Genomic DNA, 20,767 nt, shown 5'->3' on the forward strand with positions numbered 1-20,767 from the left:
ACCGCTTTTTCCTCCAGAGTCACATCCAGATTCGGGGCTTTTCCGTCGGAGAGTGTGAGCAGGATGATCAGAGAGCGAGCAGCGGTCCTGCATCATGACCAACTCAGATGAGCGAGTCTGATAGAGGGAACCTCTTCAATCTGATGAAAGCAGCAAAACGAGCGCGTTTCTCAGAGATGCCAAAGGAACAGCAGCTGATCCAGAGGGCAGGAAGTCTACAGAAAAGGTCTATTTTTTTATAAAATTTTTTTTTGCTTTTAAGATCTTACAAAAACATTCCTGAGCATTTTGGATTAATATACAACGTTACTGACTAACAGCACGCATACATCAAACAATATAGGAAAAAAGAGAGAAAGAAGGAAAAGATATAAATAAAAATACAGAGAAGAAAAAAAATGAATAAATAAATACAAAAATATTCCATAATGCGAGATTATATTTCTCTTTGAACAACTTAGGTGTGTTCTTGCTGTGTCTTTGTAAATCCATGCTTTCGTTCTTTTTTAAACACAGAAACAGTTTTGTTTACCTGTTTGTAGCTACGGTTTCGCCGACAGCTGCCGGCTTCTTCAGGCTGACGCTGATGGTGGCGCGTCACTTCCTTCTCCGTTTATCTGCGGGCAGCAGAGGACGTTGTCGCCCTCTACTGCCCGCTCTCCCCTCTCCGACGATGCAGTCCCATGCGTGGTCCAGCGTGTAAACTCCGTCGTCCCTGTTCATGGTCCCACATCCACGTCTCCTTATCTCTATTGCTTCCTTGATCCATCTTTTGTATTTTTGTTGTTCAGTGGTTATGATCCGTGTGCTGTCCCAGTCCATTATATGGTTTTCTCTTAAGCAATGATCTGTTACGGCTGACTTTTTTTTATTGTACTTTCTGCTTCTTCTTTTGCTGCTCTTGTGTGTTTACGATTTGCCTCTTTCTCGCACTCCTTTCTGTGTTCTATTGTCCGTGTATTGAGTTGGCGTCCGGTTTCTCCTATGTATGTTTTATTGCATATTTTGCATGGGATTTCGTAGATGACTCCACATTTTTGTCCAGCTGATATTTAGTCTTTTGGGTGTACTAATCTGTTTCTAACTGTTGTGTATGGCTTTGTTGGTGTGTTTATGTTGTGTTTTTTCATTGTTGCTCTTATTTTTTCCGTTATGCCTCTGATGTATGGTAGGGTTATCACTGGTTTTGGTTCTTGTCTTTCTGGGTTTCTGGTTCTTTTTTTGGGTTGTTCTTTGCTTTCTGTTTTTGTTTGTTGTTTTCCTTTGTTTATTGCCCATGTCGGGTATCCGCAGGTCTTTAAAGCGTGTTGTATGTGTTTGTCCTCTTGTTTACGGTCTCTCTCTTCTGTTATTATGTTTGCTCGGTGATATAATGTTCTGATTACTGACATTTTGTGTATGGTGGGGTGTTCTGATGTCCATAATAAATATTGGTCTGTGTGTGTTGGTTTCCTGTATGTGTTTATGTTTAGGGTCCCGTCGGTCTGCCTGGTGATTTTCATGTCCATAAATGCTATGCTGCCTTCTGTTTCTGACTCATAAGTGAATTTTATGTTGCCTGTGTCATCAATGGTATTCAAGTGTTGTGTTTCTGTTTGTCCTTTTGGTATGATTTCCAGTATGTCGTCTACGTAGCGTTTCCATAGTTTTATTTTGCAGTTTGGGGGGGCGGTGGCTATGGCTTTTTGTTCCAGGTCTTCCATGAAAAACTCGCACAGGGTGGCTGATAACGGGTTACCCATGGCGAAGCCTTCCAGTTGTTTGTATATTGTGTTGTCGTATGTGAAGTAAGTGGAGTTAGCTACCAGTCCTATCAGTTGTGCTATGTCATCTGCTGTGAGGTTTGTCCTTTTATGTAAAGTTTTGTCTTGTCTGATTCTGTTAACTACTATGTCTATGGTTTTATGGGTTGGTGTTTTTGTGAACAGAGATGTGACGTCATGTGAGATGAGTATGTCGTTGTCTTCTATTGTAATCTCCTTTGGTTCTTTTGCCAATTCTATGCTATTTTTGCAGTGTTGGTCTGTATTTCCTAATAACGGGCTGATGATTCTGCTGATATCTTTTGCCATGTTGTATGTTGGTGTACCTATGCTGTCAACTATTGGTCTAAGTGGGGTGTTTTATTTATGTATTTTTGGTGTTCCAGATATTCTTGGTGTTATGTTTGCTGTGGGAATCCAGTGTTTGTACATTTTTTCTGTTATTTTGCCTTTTTCGTGCAGTGGCTTCAGTAATTTTTTCATGTTTTTCTTAATGTTTTCTGTTGGATCTTTTTTAAGTATTTCTTATGTATTTTTGTCTTCTAGCATCTGTTTCATCTGTTGTTTATATTTTTCTCTGTCCATAACTACTGTGGTTCTTCCTTTATCTGCCGGTAGAATAATTATCTGTTCATTTTTGGATAAAGCTGTCATGGCTGATTGTTCTTCTTTTGTAATATTGCTGTGTTGAATTTGGCTGTTTTTTAATATCCCAACTACGTTATTTCTGAGTTCTGCTTTTTTTCCCTCATCTGTGATCTGTTGGCATGCTAGTTCTGTTGCTACAATAAATTCATCATATGGTATTTCTTTTGGTGTGACTGCAAAGTTTAAACCTTTCTTTAATATGCTCTCTTCTGCTTCTGTTAGTTTGTATTGTGAAATGTTACATACCCATGAGTTTGGTGTGGAGTTGCCTTGTATTTCTCCCCTCTTTTTCTTGTTTATGAGTCTGTTTAACTTCTTTATGTGTCTTTCTTTCACTTTTATGAACTCTTGTTCCTGTTTTTCCATCATGTGTCCTTTAATTAGTTCCTCCATTTGTTTATCAAGTTTGTAATTCCTTTTCAAGTCCAGGTGTCCTCTTTCCAGTTCGTCCTCCACACGCCTCTGTTTGGTTATGACGTTCCTTATCCTCTCCTTGAGCAGTGCTCTCTGTGCTCTTTCTATTATATTTTGTGCTGTCTGGGTCCGGATCGATGTTTTCAGCTGTAGGCTTGTGGGTGTGATGTTTTCGTCCCGGCATCTTAAACAGAAGCGAAGGTGGTTTCTTAGACGTGCGCGTTTCTGGTGTAATCGTTCCAAACGGCGGAAGTCCTTCGTTCCTTGTTGTCCGTATTTCTCTTTGAACAACTTAGGTGTGTTCTTGCTGTGTCTTTGTAAATCCATGCTTTCATTCTTTTTTAAACACAGAAACAGCATCGTCGGAGAGGGGAGAGCGGGCAGTAGAGGGCGACAACGTCCTCTGCTGCCCGCAGATAAACGGAGAAGGAAGTGACGCGCCACCATCAGCGTCAGCCTGAAGAAGCCGGCAGCTGTCGGCGAAACCGTAGCTACAAACAGGTAAACAAAACTGTTTCTGTGTTTAAAAAAGAACGAAAGCATGCGAGATTATATATTACCCAAGCACATGTAATGCTTCAAATACACATTTGGTCTTAATCGCCTTTTTGTTGTTCGAGGAAGAGATTGTATCTATATATGTCTTTAAATCTACAACAAAATGATTAAACAAAGGGTTCTTATTTATTACTTTACATTTGTGTATAAAAAAAACTGAGAGAAACAGAATCAGATTGATGAAATGGAAAGCAGGAGAGGGTCTTGCATCATAGTCTGTTGTCCCAAATAAAACATTTTTGAAACTCAACAAAAAGTTTATGTTTATTCATTTAGGAGACGCTTTTATCCAAAGCGACTTTCAATTTATTACCTATAGCTAAGACCAGAGCAAGTATTTTGTAATCACTGTTAAGTAAGGAGATTGGACGCCAGTTGTCTAACAGTAGAGAGTCTTTATAGGGACAAGAGTAATGACTGCTTGACGCAACGTAGGGGGAGAGAAAAGCTTTTCTGACCCATCAACTGCTTTTGGAGATCCGATTGTCACGAAGACCGCAGAATATCTTCACTGGTTCTGAAAGAACTCCACCAAGCTGTTGAGGAGAAGAATGTTTCCACAGCCTGGTGAGAAGATTTCTGCAGCAGCAGTTGGTCGCTTTAGCTGATCAACTCTACCAGAGACTGAAGTGAATGCATTTTACGCAGAGCCTCAAATATTTGAAACAACAGCTATCAAGCAGCGTTTGGTTTCGTGTTTCAAGCCGTGAATTGTTTTGTGACGAACATACTTCCGGTTTAACGGCTGGTGTTGTGCGTGACGGATTTAAAAGTAAGTAATAAAATACGAATATATAGGATATATTAATACTTATTAGTATGTTTACATGTTTGGTAGTCCGTCAGCCGCATTTGTTATTCTGTAGCGCATTTTAATAGTGTTTAATGATTGCTGTTAGCTGCTAATGCTAAAGGTAGCCCTGTGAGTACCGTACCGCACGCACTAAGCTGCTAACATACCTTCAGTTCCGTGAGTGTCGGTTTATATTTATATTTAGTTAGCAGTGTGTTCCGGTTATGTATGTAGTTGTATTGTTTTAACTTATGGCAGTCTATTTGTTTCTTCCTAGAAACCACATAAACTCATTTAGCTCCAGTTACATGAGTCTGCTGTTCAAGTTAAACTTTAATAAACTCACAGAGAATAATTCTAGTTTCCCTGGTTCTCTGACCGGAACCTACCGTCCGTATTGACCGCCTGAACCAGTCTGTTTTCCTTTATGAGTGTAGTGCTACTCCAGTCTTACTCAGCTCTCCTGCTTTGTTTCTATTGCAGCTGTTAGCTAAACACAGCTAAAGAAAACCTGCTTCCACCTCAGGATCATCCATCAGCTGGGACTGATTCATCGTGTTTACTTCACCATCTGGATCTGGACAGCATGGATACAGGTGTGTGTGTGTGTGTGTGTGTGTGTGTGTGTGTGTGTGTGTGTGTGTGTGTGTGTGTGTGTGTGTGTGTGTGTGTGTGTGTGTGTGTGTGTGTGTGTGTGTACTTAACGTTGAATGTTTAAGTGGACACATTTTACTATTGACCTGTAGTGTGTGGACATTTCCAAATTGTGGGGACAACAAACTGAACAGAATTGATGTTTTAAAAAATGGTCATGCTTCTTTAAATCCACCTTCTATGTCACTAATCAGCTGAGCAGTAGAAGTGCTGACAGAGGTTTCCTGAGGTGTGTCTCAGTGTGAGAGGTGTGTATTCTGTCATGATATTTTTTGGGGGGGAGGGGAGGATGTTGCTGCTGGAGCAAAAGAAGCCTCTCTGTAGTTTGTGAGGTGGGGTAACCTAATTCAAGAAGCATTTCAAGTGAAATTAATACAGGATGATGGTAGAAATAAAGAGTAAACTAGTTTTTAGTTTCCAGGCCAAAATGTGAGAATTCTAATGGTGTGATCCTGTAATTGTTGATGAACTGTCAGTGAAGGCTTTCACATCAACACGCCACCGCCTCTGGTTCACAGAGTCTGACTTCTTGTCTTCTGTACATGCAGGTCACTTTAGGGTCGGGAACAATTCACACTGGAGAGTGTTTGGAGTTTCATTTATAATGTGTACAACCACACACACACACAAAAGAAATTGGATTTACTAAAAAAATTGGATCTGAGCATGAAGGCCTGCAGTGTGAATTTTCCCTAAAGCCTGATGTATGCTTCTCCCTCTGCGCCGGTGCAGAGACACGCAACGCCATTATGCGTCGGCACATGGGCTCATAGAGGGTGACGGAGGCATGCCCCAAATTTTAAACATTCATCAAAAGTGACGGAGACCACAAGCTTGTGATTGGTCAGGATGCCGCTTTCTGTAAAGTCCTCACCAGCCCTGCTGTTGCCCCATTAAAAAGTTAAAAGATATTTAGCGGCAGACCCAGAACGGATTAAAGAACGCATCGTGGAAAAAAGTCAGACAATATGAACATTTATTCACCCGTGAGAGAACGGGTACAACATACGGAGCAAACGTGGATGAAAACAATGGTAAAAGTAGGCTTAGAGGTGGCGACCACATGAAGAGGTGGAGGAGATTGAAGCACAAATTTGTCCACATTATAAAGTCTCTGAAATATAAAAACACATTAGTAAATACACTGTTTTTGTATTTGTAGTTTGGTAGAGTGACGTTTAAATGGCCCGTATTAAACACAGCTAAAGTGTTAAAAAGGAGCCTCGTCTGCGTTTCCCTGTGGTGCCCACCAGTGCTTAATTTGTAAATGAAACCTTCCCGGAACGCAAATAGTGGGAACACACACGGGTGGGGTGGGGGTGTGGGGGGGTGTGGGGGGGGGTTCCGGTTGATTTGCTGAAGTTTTTGACAATTAAAAATTGCGCCCACATTTTCCAGGTTAACACGCATTTCTTTCGACAACAGTAGTTTTTGCATCTTTACTTTTCTCCTGCTTAGCGGTGCAAACTCCCTGGTGCGCCTGCAGCCTCTCAGAGTTCCTGCTGCTCTAAACATTGAAAGAATAATTTAATTTTCTGTTCCTCATTTCTGATTATTTTCAATGGAGTCTGTTTGTTGCAACCAGCAGGTACAAAAACGAACTTGTTTTCTGTCCTGTCTGTTTATTTTCTTCCTGCATCTCCTCTCAATCCTGAAGAAAAACTGCTACCTGGCTTCATATTTTTTCACCTTATGAGTTACCTTTGAACTGCAGTTCAAAAAGATCCACCGACCGCAAATATAGCGGAGTGCTTGCTGCGCGCCAGCTGCTCCGGTAAGTTGAATTCACCGGAGGGCAAAACAGGTGATGCGCTCCGCTCCGCAGCAGCAAAACACATCAGGCACAAATAAAAGACAGAAAGCATGAAAGGATATGAGCCGACATAAATGATCGTGTGTTGAATTTGTTTTTGAGGTGGCGACACTTTGATAATGTTACTGTGGCCGTGCTCAGGACACATCTGTCTGGAGCGCGTCAACGATCAGAGCTCTGCGCCTCTCAGCTCTAAATAATCCCCGGAGAGTCCACATAGATGATGTAATAAAAGTAGAACCAGAATGGTTTTCAGGCTCTCCCTGGTTGTGTAAACTGAGGGCTTCCAGGGGAGCCTGTTATCCTTTGGGGTGATCCGGGATCCCTTTAGCTCACCCGTAATTGGAACCCTGCGTATAGCACAAGTTGGTCGCGTGATTTGCCGGATACTAGCAGACAGTTGCCGGAACCGTCCTTTCAAAATAAGACGGTTCCCGGATCTTGTTCCGGCAAGATCCGGCTCAAATTAAGCACTGGTGCCCACCACTGTGGTATTTATTTAAGCAATATTTTTGTTTTCTGAACATAGACTACTGGATTTCTTTCTTTTATGAGTAGGAGTGGAATGAATCGCTGCTGCATTTGGACACACTCTGAGGAGGGAGCATTTGTTCGTTGCCAGAGGTCACGTGATCCATTTATCCCCGTCACTTTCATTTTTAAATGAATCAATAATCATTTGTTAAGTTTCCATTTTAATCTATTTTAATTAATATTTAATCCAAACCACCTGAGCAGAGTGCCCCAGTAGCATAAAAAAATGCAATTAAACGATTTCACTAGTAGTAGGAACATTTCACCTGCTGTGGCCCAAACGTCTGCGCTGCGTAAACCTGAACTGGTCACCTACAGCTTGTGCGTGATCAGATGTCTCTGGCTTCCCATCAAACAGAGAGTCAGTTTCCATTATCGATGCTGATATGTGGGAAACATGGTCAGCCGATGGCCGATATGTACTGTGGCCAATTTCCAGACATTTTCCTCATTATATTTGTGGTAAAATATCATTAATGACATCAGTTGATGCACAGAATTTCTGAAGCTGAATCAGTTTTTGAACTCTTGGGTTTAACTGTTAAGATTTAACTTTGTGCAGTGCTCAGTGTTAAAGTCAGACATCTAAATAAAGTAAATTCAGAGTTTTTTTTATGCAGGTGTTATTAGTGAACGTAAAAATACATTTAAATTAAATTCTGCATAAGCGCCGTGCTGTCCATGGGTGAAGCTTGTAAAGATCATAGGGTTATGTCGGTTACATGAACCCGGTTTGGAGTCAGATGGTGAGCAGAAATGTCTTCAGTAAAATAAGCCAGGTGAGAGTAAAGTCGTATCAACATGAATTAGCTCGTTACCGCCAAATTCCTTGAATGCTGTTCGTTTTTCAACACACGATGAAAACACAAGGCTTTCAAACGTTTTGGACATCTCGTGTGATTTAATTTGAACAGCTTTTCCCTCATAGTCATTCCCTGTTTCAGCTATTTGTCCCGTTAAATTAAAAAGATCTAGTCTGAAACCAGCTCCTCCCACTCTCTGGCTCTGTGCTGCCGGAGCGAACCGTGGTGGGTCTGACTGGAGCCAATCAGCTGATCTGAAAGAAAGAATATTGTACATAACGCTTCTTAAGATAAAAATCACGAGTTGCTTCACAAAAACAAAAAAATTGAAATATAAAGAGATTTTAAACAATTCATAAAATATGTTTAAAATGAGAAGAAATAAACATTGTAACTAAAAATGTGAGGAAAGGGCGAGAGAGAATGAATAGAAAGGAGGGAAATCAGTAGATCCCAGGAAAGGTGGGATAAGAGCAGAATAAGGAGAGAGTGGTGATGAAGGTCACGCAAAATCCATTTTGAACATATGAGCACAGTTCAACAAGTTTGAGAAACTGGTTAAGAGCATAATTTTGCCTGCAGTTTTATCACTCCTGAAGTAAAACTTAACTTCTATGAGCAAAAAGCATGAAGATGAATCAGGAAAGCAGAAAGAAAAGAAAAGAAAAGACTAGTTCAGACAATTTTAGAATTTAGTGTTTTCATCACATTTAGCTTGAAGAAGAAGAAGAAAGTATCATTTCTATAGCGCCTCTCAAGATAAAAATCGTGAGGCGCTTCACAAAAACAAAAAATGTAAAAATATAAAAAAGAATTTAGAAAAATTATTAAAAATATTTTTTAAATGAGCAAAAAATAGACAATTGTAATTACAAAATGTAAAGAAAGAGAGAGAGTGAATAGGAATGAGGGAAATCAGTGGATCCTGAGGAAGGTGGAATAGGTGGGGAGAGCAGAACAAGGAGAGGGTGATGAAGGTCACACCAAAACCAGCTTGAACAGGTGGGTCTTCAGCTGCTTTTTAAAGGAGTTCACTGAGTCCACCAATCTCAGGCTCAGGGGGAGAGAGGTCCAGAGTCTGGGGACCACAGCAGCAAATGATCTGTCACCTTTGGTCTTTAGCCTGGTGTGCTGCACAACCAGTAGGCTTTGATCACTGGACCTCAGGGACCTGCTGGGGGTGAGGGACTGAGAAGATCACCAATGTATGATCGTGCTTATCCATGTAAGGCCCTATAGACCAGAACCAGGATCTTGAAATGAACCCTGAAGTTGACTGGCAGCCAGTGAAGCTGGAGGAGAAGCGGGGTGATGTGGGTGTATTTGGAGGACTTGGTCAGAAGCCGAGCACAGGCATTCTGAACCACCTGCAGACGGTTCAGGGAGGTTTTGCTCAGACACGTGAAAAGAGAGTTGCAGTAGTCTAAGCATGAGGAGATGAAGGAGTGGAGAAAAATCTCAAGTTCAGAGCGGGACAGAATGGGACTCAGCTTAGCAATGTTCCTGAGATGGAAGAAGGAAGAGCGAACAAGATAACTGACATGAGAATCTTGGTCACACCAAGATTCCTGACGGAGGGTTTGGTGTGAGAAGCAAGCTGACCAAGAGAGTATCTGACTTTGGGAACCAGCTTGTCTGGGGCACAGATGAGGATCTCAGTCTTATCTTCGTTCAGCTGTAGAAAGTTTCCAGCCATCCAGGTTTTAGTAGAGTCTAAACAGGTGTGTAACAGCTGCAGCTTGGACATCTCATGGGGCTTAAAGGAGATGTACAGTGTAATGTCATCTGTGTAAAGATGGTAGGAGATTCCTTTGAAGGAGCTCAGGATGTGCTGAAGAGGAAGCAGATAGAGGAGGAAGAGCAGAGGCCCCAGCACAGAACCTTGTGGGGCACCATGGGTAAGAGAGGTGGTGGAGAACCTACAGTCAGGTCCATAAATATTGGGACATCAACACAATGCTAACATTTTTGGCTCTATACACCACCACAATGGATATCAAATGAAACGAACAAGATGTGCTTTAACTGCAGACTGTCAGCTTTTATATGAGGATATTTACATCCTAATCAGGTGAACGGTGTAGGAATTACAACAGTTTGCATATGTGCCTCCCACTTGTTAAGGGACCAAAAGTAATGGGACAGAATAAGAACCATAAATCAAACTTATACATTTCAATACTTGGTTGCAAATCCTTTGCAGTCAATTACAGCCTGAAGTCTGGAACACATAGACATTACCAGACGTTGTGTTTCATCCCTGGTGATGATCTGCCAGGCCTCTACTGCAACAGTCTTCAGTTGTCATTAAACCAGGGAGTAAGGTTCACTGCAGGAACTGATCTTGTTCTGACAGGACAGATGTTGTCCAGAATGGAGAGGCAGTGCTAGTTAAACTGAGAACTTAAGGAATCTGTGTCATTATCAGAAGAACAGGGTGGATCAAAAGTAGCAAAAAACTTGCTAGATGTGCTCTCGTTAAGAAAACGAGAACTAACCAGATTGCGAGCAGGAGGTGGGGACGCAGAAACTAACAAGTTAAAGAAAATGCAATGGTGATCTGAAACATAAACGTCCTCAGGACAAACACTGTCAGCATTTTGACTCAGGGTAATAACAAGGTCTAGAGTGTGTCCCCTGGTGTGCGTGGGGCCAGAAATATGCTGGGTAAAGCTAAAGGAGTCCATAAGCCTGGAGAAGTTCATGGCAAAGTGGTCTGAGGGATCATCAACGTGGATGTTAGTCACCAACAATCACCAGTCTGGACAGCTTCAGAGTGGAGGATAGAAAGTCACTACACTCTTGAAGGAAAGAACCTTTTGGACCAGGTGGACGATAAACCACAGCACAGTAGAACGGGTCCTTACGCCCGACTTTAATCAGCTGCAGTTCAAAGGAAGCAAAGTGACCAGAGGTTGTAGAGCTACATGGAAGATGGTCTCTGAAAACAACAGCTAGGCCTCCACCATGACCAGAACCCCGGGGCTGGCTAAGAAAAGAATAACCACTCGGGCAAAGTTCAATCAGACCAGAATAATCAGATGTTTGCTGCCAAACTTCGGTCAGAAACAGAAAATCCAGGTTTTTAGAGAGAAATAAATCATTGAGCAGGAAGGACTTATTGTTAACAGAGCGGGTATTTAATTAGGGATGGGTACCGAATTCTGTACTTTTTAAGGTACCGACCGAATTCCATAGTACCGACCGAGCACCGATTCACGTCATTTCAAACGGTGCCTTGTTTCGGTACCCGTCCTTCATAACGAGAACTTGCCAAGGCAGCTGCGCATGCGCAAGAGCGTTTTGTCGTCGCTCGCTGTGAACCAGTTGTAAACAGAGCAGCATGGTAGAAAGAACGCACGCTAAAGCTTGGGTCCACTTCACTAAATGTGATGGGTAACTGGATGATGAAACCAGCGACAACTATCTAAGTGAGACATCCTCATCTTAATCTGCTCCGGTAGGTAAATATAATTAGCTTGATATGTTAGCTTCCATTTCGCTAATGGTGCGTTCGCTTTCTCCTCGGAACTCCGAATTTCCGACTAGAACAACATGAACGCCCTCTAAAGTTTGGCTTTACTTTACTAAATGTGACGGGTGAAGACGAAACCAGTGATGATCTAAGTGTCAGGTATAGTTTTAATCTGCTCCAGCAGCTAAATAAACTGTTTAAGATATCGTTAGCTTGATATGTTAGCTTCCATTGCTACCATTGTTATCAGCTAATGGTGCGTTCGCTTTCTCTTCGGAAATTCTAACTTCCCAGTAGGAAAAATCAAATGAAAAAAGATGGCAAAAGGAATGAAGATACACAGTAAATTTAGTTCCCAGTAAAGATGTTTGCTTCAGTTTAATTATCAGCTTATAAAACTACAAGGATGATGTTAAAATACAAACAGTTGTATGTTATTTATCGTGATATTTATCAAATATTGTTATATATTGAGAAAAATATATATTTACCGTAAATCCTCTAATACAGGCCGGTATTCAATTAAAGGCCGGGTCTCCAATTTTGGCCGGTGTCGGAGTCAACAGAGGTAAATAATGGCCGGTCTCTTATTGTGGCCGGATGGAATGTGGTAACAAGCAAGTATGAGCGTCCCAGCGGCAGGGTTATAGTCCCCAAATCAACCAGCAGGAGGCAGTAGAGGTTCACGCAGACCTTTGTTGGGCTTTTTCTTCAACGCTTTGTAACGCTACAGACACGATCCTCTATCACGCTCCTACCACACAGAGTCACGGTGTCAGTTAACCATGCTAATTCAACCCCTCCACAGAACACACATCACCTTCCCTGTGGCTTACATAACACTCACACAACACGCAAATCAGCACATAGGAACTAGCAGAACGATAGGAAACACATATAACACAATACCCAGAATGCACCTGGCTTACAACCCCAGCCAGGCCATTACACTATCAAGTTCAAAGAGAACGTGCTGATTATGCTGCAGAACACTCTGGAGAGCAGCAGTAGGGGTTGTATGAACTAGTCAACTTCACTATACAGTAATCCCTCGCTACTTCGCGGTTCGTTCATCGCGGATTCGCTGCTTCGCGGATTTTTTCTTTGGAGCATTTTTCAGGGGGAATTCGCAGATTCGCGGTATTTTTCACTGATTCGCGGTATTTTTCTATGCGAAATATCAAGAAATTCTTGTTTTTTTAATCAATTTCATCATAAAATGCACTTTTTGTAATAAAACTAAAAAAAACAAGTAAAAAAAAATTTTTTCTTGAGTTTTACCCACAAAAAGAGAATGTGATCATACGATAATTCAATAGGGAGCGTGGTTTCACAGACGCGGAAGTGAGAGCGTCGGTGAAACGCCGGCTGATCTAGGAAACCCCCGAGCGTTCGAGCGTCAACGAAGTGACACGGAAATGCCGGGCTTTCCAGAAGTAATTAAGATAACTTATGAGCTGATAGTTCGTTGGATTGATCGGTAGGTTGGAAACTCTGATCATGAATCTGAAGAAACGATGACTGAGTGGTGAACTGGAAAGGCGACTTCCGTTTATAGCCGCGGTTTGTGACGTAGGTGCAACATGGAGGGAATCCCCGCGAGGGGCATGCTGGGAGTCCCTACTTCGCGGATTTTCACCTATCGCGGCCAGGTCTGGAACGCATCTACCGCGATAAACGAGGGATTACTGTAGTGACTTTTTATGCCTGTCGTCGACTAGTCGCTGTCACGTGATAATGACCGGCAAGATGCAGCCCTTGGAAAAGACAGCAGCCTGTCAGCAGGTGACAAGCTCCTGCGCTGGGGGGGGGGGGGGGGGGGGGGGGGCAACGCGCTGTGGCAGACCGTAGGTACTGACACGCGATCGTTCATGTCGGTTCATTTCCTTTAATGTTTTCTGTCTTTTATTTGCGCCTGATGTGTATCGCTGCTGTGGAGCGGGGCGCATCAACTTGTCCTCCGATGCACACATCACTGATGCGGCCGGCAAGCAGGGAGCGCTCCGCTGTTTTCGCGGTCGGTAGATCTGCCTCCTGAGCATGGCCACAGTAGCAATCAGGTGTCGCCACCTCAAAAACGAAATTTACACGCGATCGTTCATGTCAGTTCATTTCCTTTAATGTTTTCTGTCTTTTATTTGCGCCTGATGTGTTTCGCTGCATGCTGTGGAGCGGGGCGCTGCCCGCATCACGTTGTCCTCCGACGCACTGATCACTGATACGGCCGTCAAACAGCGAGCGCTCCGCTGTTTTTGCGGTCGGTAGATCTTTTAGAACTGCAGTTCAAAGGTAACTCATGAGGTGAATATATATGAAGCCAGGTAGCAGTTTTTCTTTAGGATTGAGAGGAGATGCAGGAAGATAATAAACAGACAGGACAGAAAAATAGTCAAATAAAAACAAGTTAGTTTTTGTACCTGCTGGTTGCAACAAACAGACACCATTGAAGGTCATCAGAAGTGAGGAACAGAAAATGAAATAATTATTTTAATGTTTAGAGCAGCAGGAACTCCGAGAGGCTGCAGGCGCAGGCTGCAGGCGCATCAGTGAGTTTGCGGCCGCTGCGCAGGGGGAGGGGGGAGAGGGCTGAAGCAGGGGGAGGGGGGAGATGGCTGAAGCAGAAACTATGTTGTTAAAAGAAATGTGTTTAACTTTGAAAATGTGGGCGCAATTTTAATTGTCAAAAACTCCAGCGAACCATTAGTTCATTTTGCTCAATTAGAAATAGAGGCCTGCCTCTAATACTGGCCCTCCTTCCAATAAAGGCCTGGAGCTTGATGAGCTTGAGTCAAATACAGGCCCGGGCCTGTATTAGAGGATTTACGGTAATTATAAAAGAGAATTAAAATAATAAACACTCAAAAGTATCAAAAATTGGTACAGTTAAGTGCCGGTATCGATTCGTAGGTACCGGGAATTAGTACCGGATCGATTCAAATGTCAAAGGTACCCATCCCTATATTTAATAGACCCATGCGAGGTCTATTAAATATAGGGTGAGTGAGGTGGAGGAATCAAAAACTACAGAAACAGCTGGAGTTGGTGGACGTAAATTAGCGGGGTTAGATCCACGATGTTTATAAAAACCACTTATGGAGGGAACAGGAGGAGAAACCACTGAAGAATAAGGATAACCAGACCTTAAAAAACTTGGACGGAGAAACCACGCCGCAACGCAGCCTGGTGAGAATACGGAAGTGGCGCTCATGTCGCCAAACAAAGGGCAAGAAGCTAGAAGATCACGCCGATGTTTACTAGATAAACCACGCTTTAAGAGAAGTCTTATTCTCACCTGGATTCCTGCTTGTTTACCTCTTTTCCTCCGACATTTTCCCGGGACCGGATAAACATCGCTGGAGGCGTTCTGTTAGGAATCATCGTTTGGCACCGGGCCAGCACGCCGCTCAGGTAAACAAACGGAGATATGTCTTCGGTGCGTCTTGGGCGATCGTGAACGAACGGAAGGACAAAACAGTCTGGCGATCATAGGAGATGGTGGCAAGGACACTACTGAAGAGGATCGCAGTCAGGAGCAAGGTGGAAAAGAGGGGGTTAGTGGAGAAAAGTTTGAGAAAGTGGTCAGTGACAGCGGCTTGTATTTTATTTGAAAATGTCTTTGTCTTTATTCATTCTGTGATATTTTTTATTTCATTGTTTAGAAAAAGAACCATAACATAAAAACTATTTGCATTTATTTAAATACATAAAGAAAATAAAATGTAATTTATCATTTATAATTTATACTAACATTTATTCTACACTACTTAGAATTATTTGTTCTACAATTTATTTGGTATGTGAGATTGGTCAGTGTTACATGTATAAGCAGAAGAAAAGAATATATCGAGATATATATCGTTATCACATGTGCTTCAAAATGTATAGCAATATAGATTTTAGGACACATCACTCTTTCCTACTATGGGGTATTGTGAAGAGGAAGATGCAGTAAGCCGGAGCCAACAATTCAGAAGAGCTGAAGGCCACTATCAGACCAACATGTGGTGCTTACACATTAGCGTCGGTACGGTCAGGGTTTGGTGGGGCTGGAGAAAGAAATAAACATTTGAAATATATCAGTTTGTTTGTAATGAATGAATCGGATATACAAGTTCAACTTTTTGAATGTAGTTACTGAAATAAATCAACTTTGTTGTGATATCCTAGTCTTATGACCAGCGCAGGTATGGAACTAGGATCGGGACAATATTACATGTAACTTGCACCAAGCTTTGTAACCTGTAACATGTTTTGTAACTGTAACTTTTGTTTTGTAGCATGTAATTCTTGTTTTGGAACATGTAATCTTTGGTACGTAACATGAAACTTTAATTTTGTTACTTGCAGAAAACGGTCATTGTTCAAGTTTCAAATCACAAGTCTCAAAACACACATCTCAGTCTACATTTACAAAACTTAAGTCTACAAGTACAAAACATTTAGTCCCAATTCTAGCTTCCTTCCCAACGAACCAATGACAGGCTAAGACTGACCAGCCAATCATGAGTCTTGGATTCCTGTCAAAGATAATTCCTGTTGGAAGCAAACTAGAATTGGGACAAATGTTTTGTACTTGTAGACTTGAGTTTTGTAACTGTAGACTGAGATTTGTGTTTTGAAAGTTGCAATTTTAAAATTGGACATTGATTTATTCTGCAAGTTACAAAATAAAAGTTTCATGTTATGTATGGAAGTTACATGTTACAAAATGAGAATTACATGCTAAATAAAGTTATATGTTACAAAACAAAAGTTATGTGTAACAAAACATGAAGTACATGCTACAAAACAAAAGTCAGTTACAAAATAAGTTACAAGTTGAATGTAATATTGTCCCAATCCTAGTTCCATACACATGTATTTGTAAGTTTAGGTCTACCTTCTGATAAACAGTTATCTTTGTCAACAGCATGACCTTACATCAGAGGAAAATGGCATTCTATTGGCCTGCAAATATACTTTGAGTGCAGAACATCGCAAATCAGGAGTTTAATCAATAGCATTTTGTTTGAAATAACTATTTAAAATCAATCTGTGAAGGGGAGTTGTAGAAACTAGAAGGTATTATATATATAAATGCAGGCTTTTTACCAAAGTTTGAAATAGTCGAGGTGTTAAAAAATCTGATTAATTCTATTAATCCTAAATTTCACTTCAGATAAAAAAGTCACTCAATTCAAAAGTTATTTCATGTTCTCTGAGTTAGTTCTGATCTCACCTACTTAAACCAATAATTCAACTGTTTATTAATATATGTGTAAAAATAAAGTTACAGAGGTTATTAATTCACATCATGTGTTTCTGGTTCCCACAGATGTTCACCAGGTGGTTAAAGAAGAAGCTCCTGAAGATCGGAGTGCTGGTGTGGACCAGCAGGACCCAGAACAGTTCCACATAAATGAGGAAGAGGAGGAACTCTGGACCACTCTGGAAGGAGAGCAGCTCCATTTGAAGGAGGAGACTAATCCTGCCAGGTTTCCATTCACACCAGTTTCTATAAAAAGTGAGGACAATGAAGACAAACTTCTGTTCTCACAGCTTCTTCATCAGCAGCAAATAGAAGACAGAGATGTTCCAACCAGCAGCTCAGCTGAGCAGACAACAGCAGAAACTGGTAGAGGAGCAGAATCTAGCAGGAACCCAGTTCTGAACCCTAATGAACAGATATCTGATTCTTCAGAGACTGAAGTTAGTGAAGATGATGTGAATCTAAACGTTGAGTTTTTAAACTCTGGGCCTGAAACTGGAGATGGAGACAATGACAGCAATGAAAGGAGGTCTTCTGAGTCAGATGTTAAGACCGTCAACAAATCCTTTAGCTGCCCGAGTCATTCAGCAATAAGGTCTTCAGGATGTTTGGATAATAAGAAAACCGTTAGATTAAAGCAAAATGTGGACTCATACAGGAAAGTCCAGAAAAAAACAAAATTATTTATTTGTGACATTTGTGGGAAACATTTAAGTCACAATAAAAGTTTTAACAGTCACATGAAAGCCCACACAGGACAGAAACCTTTTGTCTGTGAGTTCTGTGGGAAAAGCTTTAATCAAAAAACACATTTAAACAGACACACAAGAGTCCATACAGGACAGAAACCTTTTTCCTGTGAGCTCTGTGGGAAAAGCTTTAATCAAAGGACAAATTTAAACACTCACATGAGAGTCCACACAGGACAGAAACCTTTAGCGTGTGGACTCTGTGGCAAAAGCTTTAATCAAAGGGCGTCTTTAAATAATCACATGAGAGTCCACACAGGACAGAAACCTTTTGCCTGTGAGCTCTGTGGCAAAAGCTTTAATCAAAAGGCGTCTTTAAATAATCACATGAGAGTCCACACAGGAGAGAAACCCTTTGAGTGTCAGCTTTGTGAAAAAAGATTTAGTGATATGTCAACATTAAACAGACACATGAGAGTCCACACAGGACATAAACCTTTTGCCTGTGAACTCTGTGGAAAAAGCTTTAATCGAAGGACAACTTTAAACAGTCACATGAGAGTCCACACAGGACACAATGAATGTATTTAAAGTGCAAGCGCTGACTACGGTTAAAACTAATGAAAAGTCCCAAATTCAGTATCTCAGAAAATTTAAATATCAATAAAGACCAATGCAAAATAAGGATATTTAGAAATGTTGGCCTGCTGAAAAGTGCAGCAATATGGAGTGGCTTTCTAATCAAAATTTGTGAAGAGCCCTGAGATGGGATGTGGAGCTATATCAATAAACTTGTATTGGATTGAACTTTTGGAGTTTAATCATCATTCAGGTGTTCTGAGTGAGCTCTATTGCCCTTTTAGGTAAAACAGCTGTTACAGCTTGTTGGGAGATATCTTACAGTGTTTATTTGACTTTTTTAAATTTGACTTTGATTATTCTTTAGTTTCATGAGACGTTTCACTTAGATTACCGTTGACTTTGCTACTAAGTGTTGGTTCTAGATCTTAGCAACGATCTTTATGCTTCCTGCTTTGTTTCTTCTTATTGTCATCAGAATTAAAAGCTTGAATCCAGGACTGTTTTCTCATTGTGTGATAAGTCTCTAATAAAATCCCACAACACTACACCTGCTGTCTCCCACTGCACACTCACCTACTCAGCTCTGTGACTACCTCTGTTGGCTCTCAGGTGGATTAGTGGAGGATTATGGAACTAGGATTGGGACAATATGGCATTTAACTTGTACCAAGTTTTGTAACATGCTTTGTAACTGACATTTCTTTTGTAGCATGTAATTCACGTTTTGTAACACGTAACTTTCATTTTGTAACAGGTAACTTAGTTTTGTAGAATGTATTTCTCATTTTGTAACATGTAACTTCAGTACGTAACATGAAACAATTATTTTGTAACTTGCAGAAAAAAATCAATGTACAAGTTTCAAATCTCAACTTTCAAAACACAAATCATAGTCTACAGTTTAAAAATTCAAGTCTACAAGTACAAAACATTTAGTCAAAATTCTAGCTTGCTTCCAACAGGAATTGTCTTGGACAGGAATCCAAGACTCATAATTGGCTGGTCAGACTTAGCCTGTCATTGGTTCTTTGGGAAGGAAGCTAGAATTGAGACATAATGTTTTGTACTTGTAGACTTAAGTTTTGTAATTGTAGACTTAAGATGTGTGTTTTGAGACTTGTGCATTGATTGTTTTCTGCAAGTAACAAAATGAAAGTTTCATGTTGCGTACCAAATGTTACATGCTACAAAACGAGACTTACTGTTACAAAACATGTTACGGGTTACAAAGCTTGGTACAAGTTACATGTAATATTGTCCCGATCCTAGTTCCATAGATGATCAGCTCGGAGAGCCCATTTCACCTCTGGACTTTCACACAGAACACCCAACAAAAGCTCATCATTCAGGAGCAGCTTGGAGGTGTTGTGTGAACAGCTGTTAGGAAACAGGGACAGTTTATCAAAGTCAAAGTTGTGACTGCAGAGCTGCTGAGATGTTTACCTGCTTTAGTTTCTTCACTGCCTGCTGAGGCTCAGCTTGTTTCATGAAGTGGTTCTGCTCTGGTCTGGAAAGGAAGAACATCCCATAATTTAGAGGCAATGGCTGAAAAGGCTCAATCGGCTGTTTCATTTGGTGGTGGGGACATCCAGAACAGCTGAGATGTTGACCTCGGCACTCTGACTGGATCATGATGCTGCAGCTAATCAGACACATTTGTAGCGTTAAGGAGTGACTACATATGTAACAAATGATCGATAAGATGTGATAATTCCATATAAACATGAAATATCAATCTGACTGACCTTTCATGGTTTAATCAGAAAATTAGTTACTTTTACTTATTCAGGGACCATAAACACACCTCATATTAATTCAGACAAAGTCATGTATTTAGTTCATAAAAATTTATTTCTATTTCCCTGAACTAATGATTATACAAGACAAGGTATGAATGAGGATGTAATGTAATGGATACGAAGTGATTTAATGTGAACTGTGGAATTCTGGAATGGAAGCTAGATGTTTTAGCACAACCTTTCTTAAGGATCAGAGAGAGCTTGTGAAGTCTGGGTTGTAAAAGAATTTGGCTGTCTGTTTGGTACACTAGAGATTGGTTTATAAAACCATCCGACACCAGTGTGCAGCTGACAATACCCTTTGTATGTGTTGCTCCCGGCGGTCCGGAGGAAAGGCAGCTCAAGTGGTGGGTCACTGGACTTCAAGACCACCAAGAACCCAAAGAGTCGTAGCCCCCTTGATTTCAGCTTTCACCGGCCATGAGATGCAACCAGGGCCCTGCAGGTTAGATGTCTGTCTGAGGTGTGGAGTGGCTCTTAGAAGAGTTGTTGTGTCTGTAATCACTCGCAGAGTTGCAGAGAGGCTTTGACTTGATGTCAAAAGAAAAGATGGTTTCAAAAATGCTTTTGTGGGAGCCAAATCTTAGGTGGGAGCCATCCATCAGCTCCCTGCTCAAAAAGGCCCAGCAGAGGATGTACTTTCTGCGGCAGTTGAAAAAGGCCAAGCTGCCGGCCCAGATGATGGTGCAGTTTTACACGGCCATCATTGAGTCCATCCTCACCTCCTCCATCGCTGTGTGGTATGCTGGAGCCACAGTGAGGGACAAACATAGACTGCAGCGCATTGTGCGCTCTGCTGAGAAGGTGATTGGCTGCAGCCTTCCATCTCTCCAGGACCTGTACGTCTCCAGAACTCGGGGGCGTGCAGGTCGGATAGCAGCTGACCCTTCGCACCCGGGTCACAGACTTTTTGAGCCGCTTCCCTCAGGCAGGAGGTTACGGTCCATCCGGACCAGAACCTCCCGCCATAAGAACAGCTTCTTTCCATCTGCCG

General features: G+C 41.5%; 1 protein-coding gene across 3 annotated transcripts; it reads left to right on the forward strand.

The window, feature by feature from the left end:
- Positions 1 to 96: 96 nt before the first annotated feature.
- LOC107380925 (zinc finger protein OZF) lies at positions 97 to 18,471 on the forward strand. Of its 3 annotated transcripts, XM_070544171.1 has the most exons (4): positions 97 to 226; positions 3,177 to 3,326; positions 4,660 to 4,772; positions 16,770 to 18,471. In XM_070544171.1, the coding sequence occupies exons 3-4, from the start codon at positions 4,763 to 4,765 to the stop codon at positions 17,981 to 17,983; spliced, it is 1,224 nt and encodes a 407-aa protein (XP_070400272.1). In that variant the 5' UTR covers positions 97 to 226; positions 3,177 to 3,326; positions 4,660 to 4,762; the 3' UTR covers positions 17,984 to 18,471. The 3 variants fall into 3 exon arrangements, with proteins under 3 accessions (XP_070400272.1, XP_015807830.3, XP_070400273.1); XM_015952344.3 differs by lacking the exons at positions 97 to 226; positions 3,177 to 3,326 and adding an exon at positions 3,591 to 4,155; XM_070544172.1 differs by lacking the exons at positions 97 to 226; positions 3,177 to 3,326 and adding an exon at positions 4,234 to 4,353.
- Positions 18,472 to 20,767: the final 2,296 nt, after the last annotated feature.

Source organism: Nothobranchius furzeri, chromosome 14 (genome assembly GCF_043380555.1).
Source record: "Nothobranchius furzeri strain GRZ-AD chromosome 14, NfurGRZ-RIMD1, whole genome shotgun sequence".
NCBI lineage: Eukaryota > Metazoa > Chordata > Actinopteri > Cyprinodontiformes > Nothobranchiidae > Nothobranchius > Nothobranchius furzeri.